Source organism: Peromyscus californicus, unplaced genomic scaffold (genome assembly GCF_007827085.1).
Source record: "Peromyscus californicus insignis strain IS unplaced genomic scaffold, ASM782708v3 Scaffold_23__1_contigs__length_62951481, whole genome shotgun sequence".
In the NCBI taxonomy this organism is placed as follows: domain Eukaryota; kingdom Metazoa; phylum Chordata; class Mammalia; order Rodentia; family Cricetidae; genus Peromyscus; species Peromyscus californicus.
This window is the reverse complement of record NW_026294534.1, coordinates 32,393,722-32,416,540: the sequence shown is the minus strand read 5'-3', so window position 1 is coordinate 32,416,540 and position 22,819 is coordinate 32,393,722. Positions and strand designations below refer to the sequence as shown.

The following is a 22,819-nucleotide window of genomic DNA, read 5'->3' as shown; positions in this document are numbered from 1 at the left end:
GGTACCAGAAGGATAAAAAAAAAGGGGGGGGGGGAGTAGCCTAGGTGGCACTTGCCCATAGTCTCAGCTTCTCTGGAGGCTATGGCAGAGGACCACTTGCGCCCAGGAATTTGAAGCTAGCCTGGGCTACAGAGAGATTGAGCTCAAAGAAAAGAGGAGAATAGAGAATACTCTGAACAGTAAAACCTACCATTGTTCTTAGCTGATATGTGGCCAACATAATTTCTTAGAACATTGGACTGGCTAATTCTATGTCAACTTGATTGACATAGGCTAGAGTCATCTGAGAGAAGGGAGCCTCTATTGAGAAAATGCTTCCATAAGGTCTAGCTGTAGGGCATTTTCTTCATTAGGGATCAATGAGATGGGCCCAGCCAATTGTGGGTGATGTCATCCCTGGGCAGGTGGTCCTGGGTGCTATAGGAAAGCAGGCTGAGCCAGCCATGGGGAGGAAGCCTGTAAGAAGCACTCCTCCGTGGCCTCCAGGTTCCTTCCCCGACTTCCCTCAGTGATCGACTGTTACATGGAAGTGTAAACTGAAATAAACCTTTTTCTCTCTTCCCAAAGTTGCTTTGTTCATGGTGTTTCATCACAGCAACAGTAACTCTTAAAGGTAAACATTGAGGAATTGATGCACAGAAAATGTTGTCACACTGTTAAATTTTTAGATTTCTGTCATTAATAAGTGATTCATAATTTATTTTTCTGTACCATTTTATTTTGGCAATATCTAACTGGATATTGTCTGCATTTAGGGAAGTGGCAATTAATGATAAGCAATAAGTGGCAATAAGTGATAACTTGAAAACTAAAGCCACTAAAGAATGCCACATGCTTTTCTCGTCTCCAGGTTAGTGTAAGACACAGTGGGGATTTTAGTCAGTTTAGAACTGTGGATTAGCAAATCTTAGGAATTGTTTTACCATGTAAAGCAGCCACAGGGAATGAGAGCACTTTTATCTGATTGATAAATACTATTTTGAATGTAACTTGATATTTAAATATTATTCTGAGTGTAACCAAGAACCTTTGGCTCTTGGAACACAATCCAGATGTCTCTTCACTTTCCTTCGAGCACTCCTGGGTGATAGTTTGTTTGTGACTCCCGGAACAAGGAGAGGAAATATTTGCTGCTTAAAAAGTTCTGTCAAATTTGTCTGTCACCGCAGAACGGGCCGGCGCCATAGGGCCTGTTTGTCACAATAAGGAGATATTTAGTTTACTCTTTTTAGTTACATGTGCTTTCTTTTTTCATATTTAAATTTGTTTTGATTGTCAGGACTATTTATTTCTGGACACTAAGCATTATTGTTTCCTGTTTTATCCAAAGCAACTTGATGGTTGGAATGCTTCCAAAACTGAAAAAATTTTCGTTTAAAACAAATATTTCCCAGAACACAGCATAGGAAGTGAACATTCTCTTCAAATGGTGTCTTAGATGAATCTGGAATAGTAGCATGTGTGGGAAATAAGTTTTTTTCTTCACTCACTATTACTACTTGGGGAACGTTAAGTTCGCACTTCCTATAAAATGAAGCAATGTATTCAGGCATATAATGCTCTTCATGGTGACCACAGAGCAGCAAAGTGCAAGATCTTCAGTGTGTGTGCTTATTTAAATGCAATGACAGGTGTGCAGTATAGACCTCGGCAGTGACCAGACAGCAAGGAGGCAAGCCCTGAGGCGTCTGTGGGAAGTGCACGGGAGGCCTGTGATAGGAAATGAAGGGGACTTCTGGGGAATGGGAGGATTGTAGGGTTGGGGGAGGAGGATCGACAGGAAACAGACAGAAGAACTTTTAAAAAATTATCTATGAAAATATTAAAATGAAACCTATTACTTTGCATGCTGATTAAAAATAAACTTACTCATTTATTTGGAGACAGTGTCTCTGTGAATCCCCAGTTGGCCTAAGAACATCTGTATAGACCAGGCTGTCTGGAACTCAGAGATCCACCTGCCTCTGCATCCCAAGTGCTGGGATTAAAGGCATGCACCACCATGCTGAGTCTAATAAGTTTTTAAAAAGGAAACAGTAAGAGGAAAGAAAAGCATTTCAAGTTTAATAATTTGAATTTTTCCTTGGTGCTTATCATGTCAGAGATAGTGGTCGCTATCAGATTTCTTTTTAAAAATGTTCTCTATTTATTTATTTATTTAGGTTTTTTTGAGACAGGGTTTCTTTGTGTAGTTTTGGTGCCTGTCCTGGATCTTGCTCAATAGACCAGGTTGGCCTCGAACTCACAAAGATCCGCCTGGCTCTGCCTCCTGAGTGCTAGGATTAAAGGTGTGCACCACTGCTACCTGGCTTCTACTCTTTAATTATACCTTTTCACCTTTCGTTTAAAAACAAAAGTGGTTTTGAAACTACATCCTTGATTTGAAACATACCACTGCCTAATTTCAGTATTTGCTGCTTCTCCAAAATGCAAAAACAATTGAATACTGTGTATTGGCTATGATTGTCTTGTACTTTGTTCAACCTGTATCATAAATCCTATACCACTTACTTTTTTTTTCAGTTTCCCAGTATCATCTACTGTATTACTCTGATACCAGATTCTCTGTCTCTCTGTCTCTGTCTCTGTCTCTCTGTCTCTGTCTCTGTCTCTCTCTCTCTCTCTCTCTCTCTCTCTCTCTCTCTCTCTCTCGCACACACACACACACACACACACACCCCAATCAATCTCTCCGATGAACATAAGTACAGAAATTCCCAATAAAATGTTGGCAAACTGAATTCAAGATCACGTTAAAAAGATCATTGACCCCAATCAGGTTGACTTCACTCCAGAGCTTTAGGGATGGCTCAACCTACAGGAATCAATAAATGTAGTTTGTCACATAGCTAAACTCCAAGATAGAAATCCCAAGATCACCCCAATAGACACAGGAAAGGCCCTTGACTATCACATTTCTTTGTCAATTTCCCTGGAAAATTAAAAACGATGACGTTGCATTGGAGAGGTGACTCAGCAGGTACAAGTGTTCGCCATGGCAGTCCGGTGATCCTGGGACCCACAGTAAAAGAGAAGCACCTCTGGGAGGTTGTCCTCTGACTGCCACAGGAGCACAGTGCTGTTCAGGTGCTTGCACTCACAGGCACATGCCTCACAAACACACATACACACAGAACATTAAATTAAAAATCAAAACAAGAAATCATTATTTTGCCCCCAATTTTTTATGTCTCTGAGTTGCTACATCTCTTTGGTTCATATGCATAATTCTCAGCTCCACATGAATCTTCACAGTCAGAATTAAAACCATTGACTATGTTTATGAATTCCAACCACGCTGATCCCTGATCAATTCCAGTCTGCCTCCCTGTGTATTTCCCACTGTCAGCATGGTTCAAACACTTTCATGTGGCATAGTTAGCTGTTTACGAACCTATAGGGCGGTGATTATAAAATTTAACCTTGCACATCTTTATGCTTTCATTTCTTCCTCTTGCAGTTGAGAAAGGCCGGCAGAAGAATCCCAGAAGTCTGTGCATCCAGACCCAGACAGTTCCAGATGTGCTGTCCTCCGAAAGAGCACTTGAGTTGGCTGAATACAAAACAAAATGTGAAAACCAAAGTGGATTCATCCTGCACCTCAAGCAGCTTCTTTCCTGCGGCAATACCAAGTTTGAAGCGTTAACAGTTGTGATCCAACACCTCCTGTCCGAGGTAAAGAAGTAAACCCTCTGGCATGGGCAAGGATGATGTTCAGCTCACACTTGTCCTATAAATAGGTTTAATGGTTGGAAGACCGGGCAGCAGCCATCTAGCACTCTGTCTCTCTGTCTCTCTCTCTCCCTCTGTGTGTGTGTGTGTGTGTGTGTGTGTGTGTGTGTGTGTGTGTATGTGCCTGGATTTTTGTTGTTTTGTTTTTCGATAAAGGGTTCCTCTTTGTAGCCCTGGCTGTCCTGGAACTCACTTTGTAGACCGGGCTGGCCTTGAACTCACAGAGATCCGCCTGCCTCTGCCCTGAGTGCTGGGATTAAAGGTGGGTGCCACCACCACCCACTATGCCCATCTTTTTAAAATGAGAGTCCTAGAGATTAAACTCAGGACTTTGTGCTTATAAGGCTAGTGTTGTACTGAGTGAGTTATCTCCAGAACTATTCTTTTATCACTCATTTCGTACTTGTATCAGTCTCTGGAATTTGGGATTACAATGATGTTCTATTATCTTCTCTCTTTCCCTCCGTCCTTTTTGGTCTTTGTGTGTGTGTGTGTGTGGGGGGGTACCAACAAGTGTTCATATGGGTGCAGGTACCCATGCATGCAGAAGCTAGAGAGGTCCTCTGTTTCTCTCCACCTTACCTTTTGAGGCAGCGTCTCTCTTTGAACCTGAAACTGGAAGTTTCAGCAAGGCTGGAGGCTAGTGACCTCCCAGGATCCACCTGTGTCCATCTCCCAAGGCTGAAGTTATAGGCACACACTATCATGCCTGGCTTTTTACATGGGTATTGAGGATTTGAACTTGGGTCCTCTTGTTTTTACAGCAATCACTCCTAACCACTGAGCCTTCTCCCAAGCCTGCAAGTATTTTTTTAGTAACCCCTTTTCCCTTCCAGAGTCTCTTCATTGGAAAGATAGTAGTGAAAAGATAATTGCCTGGAGTACTCTAGACTTGAATAGCATTAAACTCTAGACTTCAATAGTGTTAAAGTTTAATTCCACTTAATTTTTTTTGTCTAATTATATACAGCTTTCCCATTTAGTGAATACTCTGGAAAATGAGGTTGCTCTTCCTCCCAAGGTCATCCTGTTCAGACCTGGCTCATCACTGGGTTCTGGTACACTTCCAGCCTTCACTCTGTGGTCCATCCCCAGCACTACTAACAGCTGAGGCTCTGCAGAGCACTCCATCCTGCTCACGATCCTCTCATGGCTCTTCACTGTCCACAGATGATCAGATGTGGTAGCCAGGACTCTCAGAAGAGAGTTGAGCAATAGGTGGGAACTACATGTAGTAGTTAGAATGAGAAAGAGCATACAGATATATTATTGATATTTTATATTGATTAGATTGAAACGGGATTGTATATGTTTGAGCTGAGTAAAAAAAAAAAAACACTAAAATTAACTTTTAAAAAATGTGCCTACCAGGAAATTATTAGATTATGTGTAGTTGTTAGGAATGATTCTGATTTATTAACTTGGACTATAGAATTTCCTAATTTGACACTAGTGGCCTTTTGCATGTAACCCTCACTGCCCAACTGCTCAGCTGTGTATTAGGGAGATGAAGGAAAGGCAAGATGGAGTTAATATTTGTTAATAATACCTGGCACTTAGTAAGGACTTGCTTATCTTCTTAAATGCTCACCCAAACAATAACGAATGGGAACGTACAAATAAGAAAATCAAGGCACAGAGTGGGGTGACTCCAGACAGCAAGCAGTGTTGATCCTGCCCAGTCAGACCTTCCTAAGTGAGCACCACTCCATCACGACCTGCACCCCCCCCCCCAGACTGATTCTACAGACAGTGAAAGTCAAATGTCAGTTGAGTAAAGAAGGCAGCCCTGCCTTCACTGCTGCTCTGTGTGCAAAGGTCCAGGAATGTACTTGAAGGAAGTAGGCATCTATCTCTAAGGGCCCCTTCCGACAGGAGCCTCCTAGGGAATATGCAGACGCGATGTCCATAAGAGTCTTCTTGGCCCAGATGAACTTGGCCGCTAAAACACAAGCCATGTCATTTCACGTGCTCGTTGAGGAAAGAATAGATAGGGCTGTGGAATAAAATGGTTCTGGGTTCAGTCTATTGAGTGATGCTTTGTTAGTCCACAGCATGAAAAACTCTTAATGAGTTTCAAGAATTTTTTAAGTTCTCATACATGTCCATGATGACTTGGTACCACTGCTGTCGGATGAGGCAGAAGATCATGGCAGGAGGCAAGTGATGGAGCACATGGCTCACGCCATAGGAGGCAAGAGGAGAGAAAGATACAGGAAGAGACCAGGCACAAAGTATATCCTTTAACACCCCACTTGGAGTCACTTCCTCCAACCAGGTTCCACCTCCCAATAACCCATTCAGCTCTGAGCTTGTTTGTGGAATAGCCCGCTGATGAAGCTAGCATCCTTGTGATCCAGCCACCTCTCAACAGCACCAGCATGGTGGGGTGGTCAAGCCGTAGTAAGTGCTTGAGTGTTTTGCAGACTGGCTGTATAATAGTGCCTCTGCTGAATCAAGCTCAGGGACCCCCTCACCCTGGGTCTTCTAGCTCTACCCTCTACCCACCCTCTTGACTCTTCTTTTATTTTCTATATGGTAGGTCCTCACTCTGTCTCTGCTTTTTGGTGTCTATTTTATTATTTGTGTTTGATACATGTATATCTGTGCATCACTTAGTTGCAGTGCCCACAGAAGCCAGAAGAGGGTGTCAGATTCCCCAGGATCTGGAATTACAGACAGTTGTAGGCTGCCCTGTGGGTGCTAGGTATCGAACCTAGGTCCTCTGGAAGAGCAGCCAGTGCTCTTAACCACCGAGTCATTTCTCCAGCCCCCCGTTTTTGTTTTTTAAAGATAGAAGTTCATTGAGAGCAAGGGTCTGCCTCCAGTTCTTTCTTATAAATCCATCCCAAGAATTGTAGTGGACAGAACATACGTGAGCGGACAAGATGAAGGAAGAAGATGGGACCCCAGATATATTTTACAAGATGCACACAAAATCCTCAAGTAAATGTTATTCACTCCTCCTTTGTTTCATAACCAGTGATGTTCGCTGGTTGCCTACTGTGTACAAGGCACTGTTATGAAACAGCTGAAAGGGAAAGATGGGGAAAGTTAAGCAATTAAAATCCTCTTAACCCTTTCCTCCTTTTGTGCCCATTATTGACACATTTGGACACTGTTAACCAGCATTGGTGTTAGTAATGCCAGAGCCTTCATTAAAGGGTCTGTAGGCAGATAGACTCTAACCTCAATTAGGCCCTTTAAAAAAGAAAAATGGGGGGAAAGGAGGGGATTGGATTTTACATGATGCTAGCAGTCATCTTTATGTCTCAGATTCAAAGAATTAAAAAAAAGGGGTGTCCACAGTGATAAAAGCATTGTGGGGATGATATGGAAGAAATCAGACATAGCCACGTCCGAACTGTCTGATGCAGCTCTTTCCTGTAAATCTTTCTGTGTCGTTGAAGCCACTCAGTAGCCAGCAGGATTCAGGCACACCAGTGGACGACAGCCAGCCACTAAGTGCTTGCATCCCAGTGACCCTAATTAAATTATGGAGAATCCCATCTTTTTTTCCCCCTTAGAGCACTTCATATATTTAATGCACAAGCATGAAAGCATCTTTGTATGGATTCCCACCTTGCTCTCTAGTCTCATTGTTGGGGGAGGGGTCTCCATGTTACAGTACAAAGATAATCAAATAAACTTCTTCTCTGGACTATAAATGGTTTATCATCTAAGACAGAGACACTAACCTAAGCAGCTGAAGAAAACAATCTGTCTCTCACTGGCAGAATGTATTTATCATCTGGGAGTAAATAAGTACACTTAAAGGGCAAGTAGCCCTGACAGTCCTGCAGAAACTATAGTATGAGCTTTATGGTGTGCATTTTGTGTAGAACACATTTAACACCCCAGGTTTCCCATGGTCCTGTGCTGTTTCCCCCCAGAGGATGTCATCTGCTTTGATTGATGTCAAAAGAATTGGTCCCGGACACTTTCCCTGTAAGTTCCAAGCTCCCTGAAGGCAGTAGCTTGCTATGTCTTAATTTTCTTACATATTATTATGGTATAGGATGTGAAATGTACTTAGTTGGTACTGAGTAATAACTCATAATTCAGGAAGATAAATGTCCCTTCTGGGCATTTTGTGGGGGAGGGGATGCTGCCTCTGACATTTAACTTTCCAGGAAGTGTATAAAATGAGTTAGGTTAAGAAAGCCCAGGCATCCAGAGAGGGTAGCATGGACAAGATCTTGGAGGAAGGATAGCCTTGGGTAGATGAGCTTGGGACGGTGGACAGGAGCTGGACAGTTCCAGTCCGTGGCACGGACACACACACACACACACACACACACACACACACACACACACACACACACGTTGTGGTTTCTGGGGGAGAGCTCAGCCTCAGGTACGGGCGGGCACCATCCTTGAGCTCCACCCCTAGTCCCGTGTGGTGTTTGTAATACATACGCTCAAGTGGAGGCTCCATTGAGTAAAGAAGTTTATATGCATAAAGAATATGGAAAATAACCCTCTAGGGGTAAAGCAATCCCTTCTATGGTTCAGTACTGGGTTCTAAAGAACCAGGAGCAGAACAGAGGTGACACTGAGAACGAAATTCAGAGGGTTAGAAGAAACCCATCGTGTAGGAAGAGTGGACTGGCTGTCTCCCTCTACCCCGCTCCCCCCCCGGCCCCCCCCCCACACACACACCACATGCACACAACCACCTCTGGCCATTGAGGCAGAGTGACAAGTGGCCTTGATATTTTCTTGCTGTTTAGAACTGGCAGAGGTCTGAGGATGGTTAAGGGCTGTAGAGTTAGGAGAGCTATCCACACTCATACTGAAATCGATCGACTCCGAAACTCCATTAATAAGGTAACCACCCTCGTGTATTTGTGGAAGTGTGCGTGGCTTTTCCACAGTTCTTCGGAAGATAAGCATCCACAGCATTAGCTTCTGCCATCTTCCTTTGAGTTTTCATGTACTCAGGACAAGAGGTAACATTTTCCTGCCTTCCCCCCCTCTTCCGTTTGCAGCTTGGCTGCAGTGGGGAAGGGGATTGAAGCAAGTTTACAGTTTTCAGATTTACTCTGCATGTCTCAGAGAGCTGTCCTCTGCTTTCCTTTGACGCCGCCACTGACAAAACCTACCATTTATCTGAAGTGTGTGAATCAAAATTAAGGCTTGACTTGAAAGTGCTAGAAAAGTCAGGGTGTGGTGGCACATTCCTATAATCCCGGAACCGACCCAGGGAGGCTAGGGCCGAGGAAAGCAAGGATGAGGCCAATAATACGGGGAGAGGAGAGAAGAACGTTATATCCGTGGGTTATTCTATTGTCCTCAAACTTTAATTTTTGCATTAGAAAAGCAGCTGTTTATTATTTTTGAAGTTTGGAGTTCCTGATTGGTAATTTCAGCACAACTTAAACTGTTAAAAGCTTTTAGGATTCCATCAAGCATCAATGTGTAAATGTTCTGGTGGGAAAATGTACTTTAAAAATTCCTAGTCACTATTACCCATCCATATGTAAAGATACTGAGGGATTAGTACAATAAAAGTGATCGAATATGTGTGATCTCCAACTCCCAGGTCCGCACTTCTGGTCTCTAAGACGTGAATGGACAGTACTCTATTGTAACGTCATCTAAAATCCTAAATCACAACAGGGCCCTCTGATTGCCCTTCACCTAGTTCATCATGCCTTTAGTATATGGGTTTTGAAGAACAAGTTTTCCTTTTCTATTAGTAAGTGTGATCATCTAATGACCTCAATTAGAGAGGGGAGGAAAAAGGCTCACACATCTAAAAATAACTCCATTATCCACGCAGAGAGGGTCCCGTTTCTGTTTCCTCCGCCCTAGCTGATATTAAGTAAGTGGCAATCGATCAGGGTAAATGTCTGGCTCCCATTTCTCATAAATGAAGGGCTGTGGCTTTAAGTAATCGCGGGCTGCCTGTGCCAGAGGCAGGAGCTGCAGTATCAGCTTCTGTGGGGGAGAGAGGAGTCTGAGGCAGTAACCTGCAGGACGCCGGGAGAGGCCACCAGGGCCAATGGCGCTCCTCCCGACTGAGCTTTGAATGTGGGCAGACCCGACCGGTGGGAGGCGGGGCCACCTGTGTGCTTCTCGGACAGTGCAGGGGGTGGGGGAGTTGGAGACCGAAGCTGGAAAATGGGCTGCCCCAGCAGCAAAATGTGCCTCTCTCCTCCATGTGCAGCAACACGGGTAATTAGTATTTGTTTACAGTGCTCTTCTGGAAGGGTGTCAGGAACTAATGCAGACCCTGTCTGGAACCAGGTTGGGAAAGTGCTTTGAATGAGAAGCAACTCTTCCCCTGCAGAGGCCAGACTTAGGATCTCTGCAATACTGTGATCCAGATGCGGGAGCCCCACTTCTGAGGTGATCCCAGGAAGGGCATTTTCAGAGAGCTTGGAAATCCTCTGACTTCTTAGCTCCACGCTGGTGCCAGGAAATGTACGTCTTCAGGAACCGTGTTTAATGATTGTGTTTGTATAAGTGTGTGTGGATGTGTGATTGCTACAGACCTACAGGTAACTAGAAAATTATTCTTTATCGCAAGATTGATATTTGCTTTTTTTTTTTAAACACTGAAACAGCCTCTTGATTGCCTTTACTTCACTTCTGTCAAATCTATTTAGAAATATAGTTGCTCGGTGATGTAGTAATCTTTGGAAACTGGTGTATAGCTGAGTGAAATCAATTTATTTTCATCTTGAAAAGATTAAATTTGGTTTGTCCTAGTTTAGAAACAAACTTTCTTGTTTAGAGTATAGGATTGGCCTTGTAAGAAAACTTTTTCATTTGTGGACGTGGGACAAAGTCCATATAAGTGCCTATGTTTAGAACATTAAATATTTATCTTAAACTGATTAGGCCTTTATTATCCTTGGATTGGGAGAATGCATTACGTCTTAAGTACAGTATACATTAGCTGAAAGGGTCTATGGGTCTGCAGTGAGTACTAGGCACAAAGCAAATATTTGTAAATGAGCCATTCAGTTCTTCAAAGGCAAGTTTCACCAGGACCTGGGGAAATACAGATTTTCGAAACGCAAAATTCCTTCACGTCAAAGGGACATCTGTGTTTTGCTTTGCTTTTAAGGACACAAACTGTTAGCTTAAGTGATTCTTATCTCGGCTTCTCGATTCTGGGTCTCGTTTTCCTAGCAATGACAAATGTGTACCTTACTGAAAAGGGACCCTCTTCAAAACATTAGTAACCTGATGTGTGTTTTCCACAGCGGGAGGAAGCGTTGAAGCAACATAAAACCCTCTCTCAAGAACTTGTCAACCTCCGGGGAGAGCTAGGTAAGAGTCTGTTTTCCTTCCTCGGTAAAGTTTACTGAAATTGACAAACATGCTTTTCCTTGTGCTCTGTAGCTGGAGCTACACGCTGGCGGCTGTTATTATTTCTCCCTCTGTATCTGTGCAAACACTTACTATCCACACTGCTTTTGAATCTTGGCAGTGTGACCTCAAGTTCACAGAATTCCTGGCACTGGTCTCTGAGTAAGCTAACAGAGCTTTCTGATGACCAAAGCATGCTTCATACCGAGGAGACAGGGGCAGAATGATGTGTGTGTGTGTGTGTGTGTGTGTGTGTGTGTGATTGTGTGGATTCCTGTTGAATAATTACGTTGTGCTGATTTATTTTTTTTTGGAACCACTTTTTATAGTAAAGAGTGTTGGAAAAAAGGTCGCTTTCTCTGAGAAGAGTGATTACATTACACATTTCGGGGATGGTGTGTGTATGCTGTGAGTATACAAAGTAAAGGACGTGTAAGGACCTCCCATCAGAACAAGGACATTCTACGCTACTCAAATAGTCAGGATGATCTGGGGAGGAATATCTACCAACTCTGGGAGCAATATAGTGCGCTCCATCCCACACTCACACACACACTCCTGGCCTCTGGGGACCCCTCAGCCTAGGAACTGGCTTGATTTAGCTTCAGTTGGATCTGGAGTTGTTCAGTAAAAGGTCACTTGCCTGGTCCTCTGCTTTGCCTGCTGAGGGGCTGCTCAGAAAGTGCGCACAACCTAAGTTCTTCAAAAGGAACAGCTGGAGATAAAGCAAATTTCGTTCATTTAATTCTCAAAGAATCCTGCTCTTCTCGGAGAACCAGACCCTCGTTTAATCACTGCCAATCTAGCTGCTGAACTGGACTATCCGTCAATAACTACACTGCTCCAGCCAAGGTAAAGGTCAAGGGCCAGTGCATGTGGGGTCAAGACTGTGCCCTTCACTACTCCTTGTACCTCCCAGTGGGAGTTGAGGCCAATTCATAGCTAACCCTTGAGATTCACGACAGCAGGAAAGCCATCCGTGCTGCCATCAGGTTATAGAAAGGAGGGAGCCTTGTGGAAAAGTGCAGACACTCGGTGATGGGTGGACTTTTGCTAACCAGGACAGAAGCCACAGCCTTGGGCCGCCCTGATCCCTGACACTGTGAAGGCCTCCTTCCCGCTGTCCTCTAATTTGATCTGGGTGCCTCCCTTTCAGTTTCTCAAAGACCAGCTCAATTGGTCTGTCTTAAGTGCTGTAATGGATACAGAGTTAGGAGATGAGGAAAGAGCTTTTTGTGAGTTTTCAGTGTTTGTCCAGCGAACGCAGTGGAGGTGCAGATGGGCACATTCAGATTTCTACTCTCGGAGAGAAGTCAGGACGAGACAGACGGGGACACCGAGCTCTCATTGCCTCCGCCTGAATGGTGACCCTCTCTTCACAATTGAGCAGTTTAAATGGGAGCCCCGGTCCACGGCACTTCCAGTTATCACAGGGCCCGTCAGGAAACAGCTATCCTTTGTACTCTCACCTCTCTGTCTGAGATAAGGAGAACGTGGCCTGGTGTGTGTTTCCTGAAGCTGTCAAAGTGTCAGGATGTTGCGGTTGGCCTGTCCACATTGTTTGGTCACCCTAGGCTGGACTTGGGAAATGGTGTCATTTCTGCCAACCACTGAGTCAGACAGGCTTGCTGAAGCAGCGAAGGCATTTGGGAAGAGGTTTGGTTTGGCCAGTGAATAGAAGAGAGTTCTTTAAACAAGTGTAATGGAGCTGGCTAGAAAGAAAGTTGTTGAAGCTTTCCACTGGATTTGTATAGTGGGCCAGAGTGGAAAAAGATAAAGTTTACACGTCAAAGCTCAAACCTCCAATTTGAAGCGATAAAACGTGTAGGACTGTGGTGTCACAGTATCCGGGTTCACGTCCTTGGTTTAGGAGCTGGGTGGCCCAGGGCCTGTCAGGTCCCATCTCTCCTGTTCCTGTCTTATTCTCTCTAAAGTGACAGTGTGCACGTGTGTGCTCCAAGGATGGTCATGAGGCTCACATGAGGCAAAACATTGTAAAGCACCCGTGCCTGGTGTTAACTGCTGTTAATGTTGTGGTGTGTGCCTTAATCCCAGTCCTCAGGAGGCCGAGGCAAGAGGACCACTTCAACTCCTAGGCCAGCGTAGTGAGTGAAATACTATCAGAAATCCCCCAGAACAGCTTCATCACACTCAAATGCACATGAGACCTGACCAGTCAGTTGTTGCTATATTGGCGTTTAATGTGGGGTTAGTGGTGTGGGTTTTTATTCATGCACTCCCAGTTAGGAGTGACCTAACATTTTTGAGTACATAGACTTTGACTCACTAAAGTGAAAACTCTGTGTATGCTGCCGGATTGGTGTGGAGTTTGAAGAGAGTAGTAAAATACATGCAGTGGTGGTCCTAGTACCCGACACGTTGTAGGCTACTTAAGAAAGAGCTGCTGTCTTCCCGCTCCCCACCACTTCCACCATCAGAGTACCCAACGCTTCCCCCAGCATGCATAACCCGGGCTGTCAGTGTCACGGGTCAACTGGGTGATCTTTTCCTTACCTTCTCTCTGAAAATTGGGACAAGATTCTCAAACTACTAAGAATTATGGTGAGTGAAAGCCCATAAACCCTGGAACACTGCAATTCAAATAGCCTGTTCTTTTCCCCTTCGGAGTCTAATGGTTTCCTTCCATTTCCACCATCCACCGACTCTGGATACCTTCTCATTTGGAGCCCTGATAGTCTCTTCCTAAGCTAAGCCTTCTGGTCTGACATGCAACCAGCGTGTTTCTCCTGTCTGACCCACATCCGTTCATGGAAAGCCTGTTGGCTTGGGCAAACTTTTTCAAGAAACCCCTCTGTCACTCAGAACAAAACCACGAGGTTCCTCCTACGCCAGTGACCCTCATACCTTGCACAGATGTAGTTAACGTATCTGTGTTCTTCTGTTATCTTTCAGACTCTGTGGTCCTTAATTGAGACTCTTTCCTGCTTCCTCTTTAAAAAAAAAATCATAATGAACTCTCCATTTGCATAGCTTATTGATGTTTATTGACACCTGGGAGTTTATAATTTAAAGACCACCATTATTTCAGTCAAACATGTTTTATATAGAATGAAGTTCCATTGTTCCATCTCATTTTTGTTGGAGACGGGGCAGCACTATGTAGACAGACTAGGCTGGCTTTGAACTCAGTCTCTGTGTCTCTGTCTGTACTATCAGGTTTTTTTTTTTTTTCCCTTTCTACTACATTTATTTGTGTGTGTATCCACATGTATGTGCCCCAGCACATGTATTGAGGTCAGAGGACAGCTTGCAGGATTGGGTTCTCCCCTCCCACCCTGTGAGTTCCAGTGATGGAACTCTGGTTCTTAGGTTTGGTGGCAAGCCTGATCCCCTGAGCTAGCCAGCCAGTCCATCAGTTTTAACAGACACTCACATAATCTACACTTGCATTGAACATTTCTGTAATTCTAGAAGACTTCCTTAAGCCTCCCCTCCCTTAGAAGCAAATACTGATCTGGTTTTTATGACCAACTATCAGCTTGTCTCTTGTAGAATTTCATGTAAATGAAAGTGTAGTGCACTCATTTGAGTCTGGCTGCTTTGGCAGAGGATCATGCTTCTGAGGTATTTTCATGTGTCTTTGGATTCTTTTGACAAGTCCAGTAATTTTCCAGGTCACACCCAGTAGCCTCCACTAAAGACATTACTAACGATTGTGGGCCGTCTATACCAGTGGCTCTCAGTGGGTCACAACCCCTCTGGGGGTTGAACAACACTTTCATAGGGGTCACATATCAGATATTTACATTACAATTCATAACAGTAGAAAAAAATCACAGTTATGAAGTAACAATGAAAATAATTTTATGGTTGGGGGTCACTACAACATGAGGAACTATAGTAAAGGGTCACAGAATAAGGAAGGTTGAGAACCACTGATCTATAGAGTGGTATGGCACTAAGACCATACGATCATAACTCACTGGTGTATTTTTTTTTAAGCCCATCCTTCCTGGGCTGCAGGTGTGTGCTGAGAGCACCGCCTCTCGGTGAGCCAGCCTAGGGAGATGACACTTTCTCCTGGATGGCCCCTTGTTTCCAGAGTCCTCTGCATATCTTCTTACGCTAACCCATATGCATCCATCCCTCAGTGTCTGGGAGGCATGAGTTGAGTCACTCAGCACACAGGACAGCCACTGACTCATACTTCTTATATTACCACACCCTCTATTATCTACACGCATATCAGTCTGGGTCCCAAGTCTTTCTCAGACCCATCCTTCCTCAGCATTCCTGGAGCCATAATTTCATTCATGGAAGATATTACCACGGCCACCCAACAGGTTGCATATCTTGCCATCAGGCCGCATTTCCCTTTTCATGGGCTACAGAGATTGCTCTGGTTTATCTGACATTGTAGCACCCACTGCCTTTCTTGCTTTGTTTTTGTTTGTTTTCCTTTACAGCCTGACTTTGTGTCTAGGTGCTCTTTCTATTCATGCCTGGTTTCCTGCAGGTCTCGGGTGTGGTTGAATTCACGCGTCTATCTGCCTCTCCTGCATACGTTACCTTTCTTCTGATGTGCTCTCTCCTCTGTGTGCTACTCTTCTATTCTTGCCTCTCAGACTCTTCATTTACTCATTTTTAAGATGAGTCCTGTTTAAAACATCTTGACTTCAGATGTTTTTGAGTTTCACCCAAATCTTTCAAACAAGTTAACTTTACGTTTTCTACCCTTCGGTTACTTGGTGCACACTAAGACTTTGTACTTAGCTATTTGTTTATGTGCCTTTCCCCTCCATCTAGAGCTACAGATAATTCAAAGGCAAAGTCTCTGTCTCCTTCAGGTGTGTAGGCCTGGGGTGCACGGATGCATAGACCACAGTTAAAGAATGGATTTTGCAACTGAAGATGGTGACAGGGAAGGTGGGCATCTCCTTGTAGTGTGCAAATGTTTGGGGGGTTACAAGCACAAACATTTCCTTTCACTGAACTGCTTTGAAAAGGATATTTTTCTAACTTTTGGAATGAATAATAATAATGGTGGTGCATAATTAATTCCATTGGAAGTGCGATGTCTCACCATGACAATGGTTTACCAGATTCTCTTGAATGTCAGTCTTTGCAGTATTTTACTGTTACAGTTCATGGTCAGTATCTAAAGCAACTTTTGCCTCCGAGAAAGTCATTCTGATTCTTTCCAGAGTCGTGTTGAACAAAAAGTGGTGTATGGCGGCCTCTCACCACAATCTTGGAGGTTCCCATTGTCCTTAAAATTACATTTTTTTTTCTTCTATATAAAGAGAAAGATTTGTTAGTTTGTGGTGGTGTTAGGGATCAAACCCAGGGCATTTCACATGCTAGACAAATCCTCTATGGAGCCACACCCCTAGCCCCAAGGAAGACGTGTGTGTGTGTGTGTGTGTGTGTGTGTGTGTGTGTGTATGTGTGTATGTATGTATGTGTGTATTAAATTTAGCCATAAGTTGGGGCTAACTCCCATATCTTTTTATTAATTATCCCCCGATTTTTTTTATTTCTTGAACTAAATGAGATTTTAACCCTTAATACACTAAACATTGCTAGAATCCCTGGGATAAGTATGTTAAAAACCTCAGTATTTTCCCCTCTGTATATGAAAATTAGGACAGATGTTTGGGACGTTTTCTGAGTTCTAATCACTCCTAAAAAAGCAGTATTCAGCTCTAAGTAGTTTGTGTTGTATAAAAGAAATTGAGGTTCGAAAGCTACCTTACTTTCCTACTGTAAAGCAGCTCCAAAGCCAGAGGGTTTGAATAAGAAGCCAAAGTGGCCAGGCTATCAGATTTCCGTTAGTCCTGACGGAAAGTGCTTCGTGTATCTAAAACACTGGAAAATCGTTTGAAATTAATACTAGCATGTGTGGACAACTAATAACCTTTGGGATCCTTCTCCAGTCAAAGGTGTCAGAAGAAGTAACTATAGCTAAATATCTCCTTACCCTCTTAAAAAAAAGTAAGTTGTCAAAAGCAGAATATAAGCCGCCTGATGAGCACTCACCAGTGAGCTGTAGACCGCCTCCCACCTTGTGGAATGTGTTAATGCTCTCACCTTCCCAGTTGTGGCTATAACTACAACTATACAACAAGGCTGCCTGTCTAAAGGGAGTTAGACACTCTAAAGCTGATTACAAGAGGGATTTTTTTTTTTTAAGTAGAATGTAATGAAATAGCAGTGTGAGGAAACTCCACCTAGAGTGTTTTTTTTTTTTTTATCTTGATGAGGTATTTGAAGGAGGAGTTGATAGCTACCTCAGACTTGTTATCTATGTCTCTCCTAAATTTGGATATAATTGGCTCTATTGCTTTGTGAAAGTCCATGTTCTTTTACCTATAGACATGCAAACTACTGCCAACAGTATTTTGGCATGAGACTTCTTGTCCTGTTTTTTTTTTCCTAACTCTAAAATCTCAACTTTTCCTCACTCCGGGGTCACTTGTCTAGAACAGTAGCTCACTAACGTCACTGTGAGATGAAACAGATTTTCCTGTTCTCACACCCACCAATTCTGACTCAGTTAGTTTGCGATGGAGTCCAGGCATCTCCACTTTTAATACCATCCAGGTGCTTCTGACACCAGAGCACCTGGGACTACATCCCAACATCCCACTCACTGTCTAGAATGTTGCTTTTATGTGGAAAGGTATATAAAAAGCAAGCATGCATACTAACACTAAACAGCTCCAAGAGACTTTAGTTCATTCCTATATGTTGAAGTTTATGCATGCCTGAGGACTTGTACCAGCGCTTCTTGATTCTTCTGCCCTTAAAAAAATGAATAATCTGGTAGGAGGCAAGAGGGACTAGTGAGTGAGTGACTGGGAGTTAGTTACTGCATGGTTTTGATTGACACCTGATCCTTTGCTCTGGGATTCCTGTTCTTAGGCCTGCGACTTAGGAACACATTGTCACTGACTCAGCAGCCATGCTTGTCTCTGATCCACTTTCCATCCTAGATTTTTTTTTTTCATGTATCTGTGGTGCGTGTGTGCTGTTCTGCAGCCGTGGTTGGCTAGTGCATGAGATGAGAACAGCCCCCAAAGCCTTCAGATCTGCCCTCAGTGGGAGGAAGGACACTGGCAAGGAGAACCAGCCCCAGGGAAGCCCAGCAGGGCACCTCCGTCAGAAGGCAAGATAGGCTGAGAGGGCCAGATAACCACCTACCTGCCAGGAGGACTTTGTCACAACTAATCCCTTTAGGAAAGAGAGGCCAGGGAAGCATTGTTCTTCATGCATCTTTCAGTCTCTTGTGACTCCAGGTTAGAATTGAGCTATGGCCACCCTTGGTGTCTGCACTAACTTCTCCCAAACTGGGGAAGGTGACCAGTTAGATCTGGTTTGGAGTTCTGTGTTGAGACACAGAGGATTCAGGGTCTCCATTCAGGTCTGCCTTCCCAGTTCCATTTGGTAAAATGAGACTTAATGGTGGATGTGGTACCTGCTTAGCAGCTAAGAGCCCTGCATGAAAATACACACTTGAGAGCCTTTTGCAAGGTCTGGAGTAAGTGTTAGAGTGGTATTATTTATGGGGGAGTAGATTTAATGGTATGGCCAGGGTATTTTTTGTTCTGTTTTTTGTTGTTTTTAATTGATTCTTTGTGGATTTCACATCATGTATCCCAATCCCACTCATCTCCCCGCCCCTCGCATCCATTCTCTGCCCATGCAACCCCCCCCCCAAGCAAAACAAAATTTAAAAGAAAAACTAAAGAAAAAAGGAGGAAGAATCTTGATGTGGAAGCTGTAGTGTGGTCTTGGTGAGTCACACATTTCACCCTTTAGTCCATATTTCTTTAATTGCAAGTGTTCATTGCCATGAGTCATTGGTCTGGTTGAGGCCTCTGGATTCTGCTATACTATCGATAATGGGCCGTCACTGGGACTCCTCTTGGATATATCCTGTTGTCCTGTGTCGTGGAGATCCTGCAGCTTTGGATCTGTAGGTTCATCCCCTTCACGTGCTACAGCAGTTGGTAGATGAGGTGGATGTTGGGATATTGTATCCCTGGTTCTGGGCTTGGATGGTAGCTGGATTAGTCAGTCCCCCAGGTTTCCCATCATCACTACCTGGGTGAGCCCTCCAGCACTGCCTCAGCTAGCTCGCCCAATGCAGCCTGCAGTGAGGAGCTGGGCCAGTTCTCCCGCCCTCAGGCCCTTGGGTCTGGCTCACTGGCACTCACACCACCAGGGCCAGCTCTACTGTTTTGCCCAGGCGAGGTGCAGGGCCCGCTCTCCCGATTGTTGTAGGGAGCATGGGGAGTTGGGTTTGGCTTTCTTGCTCTTACACCCCTCAGGGCCAGCTCACCTGCGTGCCAGTCAACAGGGTCAGCTCTCGTGTTCTGCTCAGACAGGCTGCAGAGCCTGCTCTCCCAGATGCTGTGGCCAGTGAGGGTCAGGCAGGGCCAGCGCTCTCTCACGCTCATGACCCTGGGGCCAGCTCTCTCTCTCTCTGCCTGCTGCAGGTGGCAAGGGATGAGGGGGAAGGGTGTCTTTCCCTCACCCATGCCACCATGTGGCACATGGGTGGGGGTGGGAGGGAAGTCTGCTCTCATGCCCTCAAGGGCCGCTGGCTCACCTGCAACCCCGCCACCAGGGTCAGCTCTACTATGCTGCCCAGGTGAGGTGCAGGGCCAGCTCTCCCACCACCACAGGTGGTGGGGGGTGGGGGTGGTTTTTTTTTCTCCCTTGTGCAGATAGTTTTATAAAAAGCCAATAACCCGAAAGTTAGGATTTGTGGGAGATTTTGAAATCGTGCACAAGAGCCATTAATCAGAAAGCCATTTACAACTAATTTTGAAATTTAGAGGAGAGCCTCATCTACCATGAGTCTCCCAGGTTACCTTGGGAGAAACAAAATCTTAAGGTCTTAATGCTGGATGACTACCATCTCCAACCCACCACCCCTCCTCATGCACTGGTGCCCCGCCACCCTGAGCTTAGACTTGCTGTACAGCATATAACAACTGCACATTAGCCTTTATCAGCAGAGTGTGTTTTTTCACTCTGTGAATTAACTCACTGAGGTCTGGAAAGTCAGAAATGCCTGTTGGTCACACAGTCTGGGTCCCACCCTTCTCTGTTAGGTTTTTTTGTTTGTTTGTTTTCTTTCAACAATACCTTTGCTTTTAAAGCAGGTTAGACCCATACTTGCCCTGGAAGTGTATCGTGATAGGACTTCATGGAGTAATATTGGGCAGTAATCATGGGGGAAGGCCCTGTCTGTGGTTCTGGATGGGTACAGGAGAAGTGACAGAAAGTTATCAGGTGCGCGCTGAAGAAAGGCACAAAAGAACCAGCACTACAAGCAGGTGGCTGGTTCCCGGGTGGCCAGAGAGAGAGATCGAGAGGAGGCCCCAAAGCAGGCGAGGCCCATTGGACACAAGCGCCTTTATTTCCCTCATAAGTGACTCAGAGGAGAGGAACCCTGGAGGGGTTCTGCACACAACTGGCTCCCCAGAAGCCTCCCAGGAAAGAGCCACACAACTGGAGAAAGGGGCCCTCCCTTTTCCTGTTTGCCCTTTTCTGTTTGCTGTCTCTTACACGGTCCAGAGTCTGCCTGGCTTTCCATGTGAGCCCTACCTCCCATACTTTCCCTTGTCTTCCTTCTTACTGTGTTTTTAGGTCTGTTTGTAGAAGAAACAAATCTCCTGAAAGCCAGGGAAGTTTGGTGTCCAGAATATAAGGACAATAGTAGTAGGCTGATTTGAGGAGCAGGCTCCAGTAGCAACCTGCTGTGTGTGTGTGTGTGTGTGTGTATAATATATATACTTTTTTTTTTTTTAATAGTTTTTTAGTTTTTCCAGACAGGGCTTCTCTGTGTAAAAGCCATGGCTGTCCTGGAACTCTGTAGACCAGGCTGGTGTCAACTCACAGAGATGAGTTGCCTGCCTCTGCCTCCCGAGTGCTGGGATTAAAAAGGTGTGGGCCATCACCGCCCAGCTTCATATTTATCTTTTTTTTTTTTTTTTTTTTTTTTTTTTTTGGTTTTTCGAGACAGGGTTTCTCTGTGTAGCTTTGTGCCTTTTCCTGGAACTCACTTGGTAGCCCAGGCTGGCCTCGAACTCACAGAGATCCACCTGGCTCTGCCTCATATTTATCATTTTTAATCCTAGACAAATCATGGTTTTTAAACGTGTGTGTGTGTGTGTGTGGAGGGTTGGTGCTGAAGATAAACTCTAACCATTATATTCTGTTTTGAACTTCTAGCGTGTCTCCAAGGAATCTATAATTAGGTTTGAGTCCGCTGGTAATAACAATAGGAACATATATCACACATTTAAACAGTTGAGCACAGGGCCAGGCACTTCTCACGTGTTATATTTAATTCCATAGGGAAAGTACCAGTGTTGTCTCTATTTTAGAGGTGAGGAAAAATGTGAGTGACCTTTGCAAACCACACGGTAGGCAACTACCCGGAGTGCCGGAATTGGAACCGGTACTCTGGCTTTGTTCTATGAAGGTGCTTGTGTTCTCAAGCATGGAAGATACTGTTAGTTGTCCCCCATGAGAAGCGTGCAACTCATATATTAAAAAGAAGGCAGCTCTGTATCATTTCCAAGAATACTGACATTGTCAGGCCGTGGCTGTGTAGTGTTTTCTTCCATAACAACATTCATCCGTCAGCAAAGGGAAATCTGTCTCCATGAGATGGAAATAATCAGTCCAGCTGCCCCCCTCACCCCCTTACAGAAATCCCTGGGGACTGATTAAGTATGGCTTCACTTCCTCTCTGCTAGGGGAAACTGCCAAAGGGCCTGAGATTAGTATGATTCTGTTTTCCCAAGGTCAGACTTGACCACACAGTGGTACCTCTTCTAGACGGCGTCCAAATGATTGTTTCTTGTGCAGCGATTTTTCCTTGCTCAAATAGCTGTGATTTAGACAGGCAGGGTGGGGCAGGGTACCTCGATTTTCCTGCTTTGGCCTTGGCCTAATAGTCTCAGGGCTTACGCATCTCTTAGTAAAAGTGCCAACTTCTATCTTTAACACAGATTTAGACTTTAGAGATAATTTTGGAAAAGTCTATGCCTTTCTATTTTTATGTCTAAAAGCTTTTTTTCTTATCTCCTTGTGATGCTAAGGATTGAATCCAGGCAGTTGTGCATGCTACAAACACAACATTATCACTGAGCTACATCTGTAGGCCATGGTTTTGCAGGGAGAGGCTCTTGTTGTACAGCCCAAGCTGGCTTTGAGCGTCTCGTTTAACCCAGGCTAGTCTTGAATGCCCTTTCCTCCTACCACAGCTTCCTGAATGACAGGCTATCATGTGTCCACCATATACATATATAAATATTTTGAGACAGGGTCTCACTCTGTAAATCTGGTTGTCCTGGAACTCACTATATAGACCATTCTGGCCTCTAATTCACATAGATCCACCTGCCTCTGACTCCCAAGTGCTGGGGATTAAAGCCATGCACCACCATGCCCTGCTCTAGTTAAATTTCTTAAGCTAGATTGCTGGGGCTAGCTTGGCTAGCTTTTAAAGCTAGCAAGCTTATGTATTTACAAGTGTACATCAAGCATCTCTCTTCAATGTGTGCTTGCTTAATCATGCACAAGCTTTTAAAACTCAGCTAATGGAATGTTTAAAAACAAGGCCCAAAATGGTAGATTTTCTAAGCTGGGAGTAGTAAGTAGTGCACACCTTTAATCCCAGCACTCCAGAGACAGGGGCAGGCAGATCTCTTTGAGTTCAAGGACAAACAGAGCTCCATGGTGAGACCCTGTCTGGGGACTGGGGGGATAGGGGTGGGTGGGT

The 22,819-nt window shown here is 44.5% G+C and overlaps 1 protein-coding gene across 4 annotated transcripts in view; it reads left to right on the top strand.

The window, feature by feature from the left end:
• Positions 1–22,819, top strand: part of Mtus1 (microtubule associated scaffold protein 1) — a 147,980-nt gene that overhangs the window by 111,383 nt on the left and 13,778 nt on the right. For all 4 annotated transcript variants that reach the window (XM_052752092.1, XM_052752089.1, XM_052752090.1 and 1 more), the window contains 2 exons: positions 3,461–3,675; positions 10,950–11,016. In XM_052752092.1, the coding sequence (XP_052608052.1) occupies positions 3,461–3,675; positions 10,950–11,016 (282 nt within the window). The remainder of the gene's footprint in view (positions 1–3,460; positions 3,676–10,949; positions 11,017–22,819) is intronic.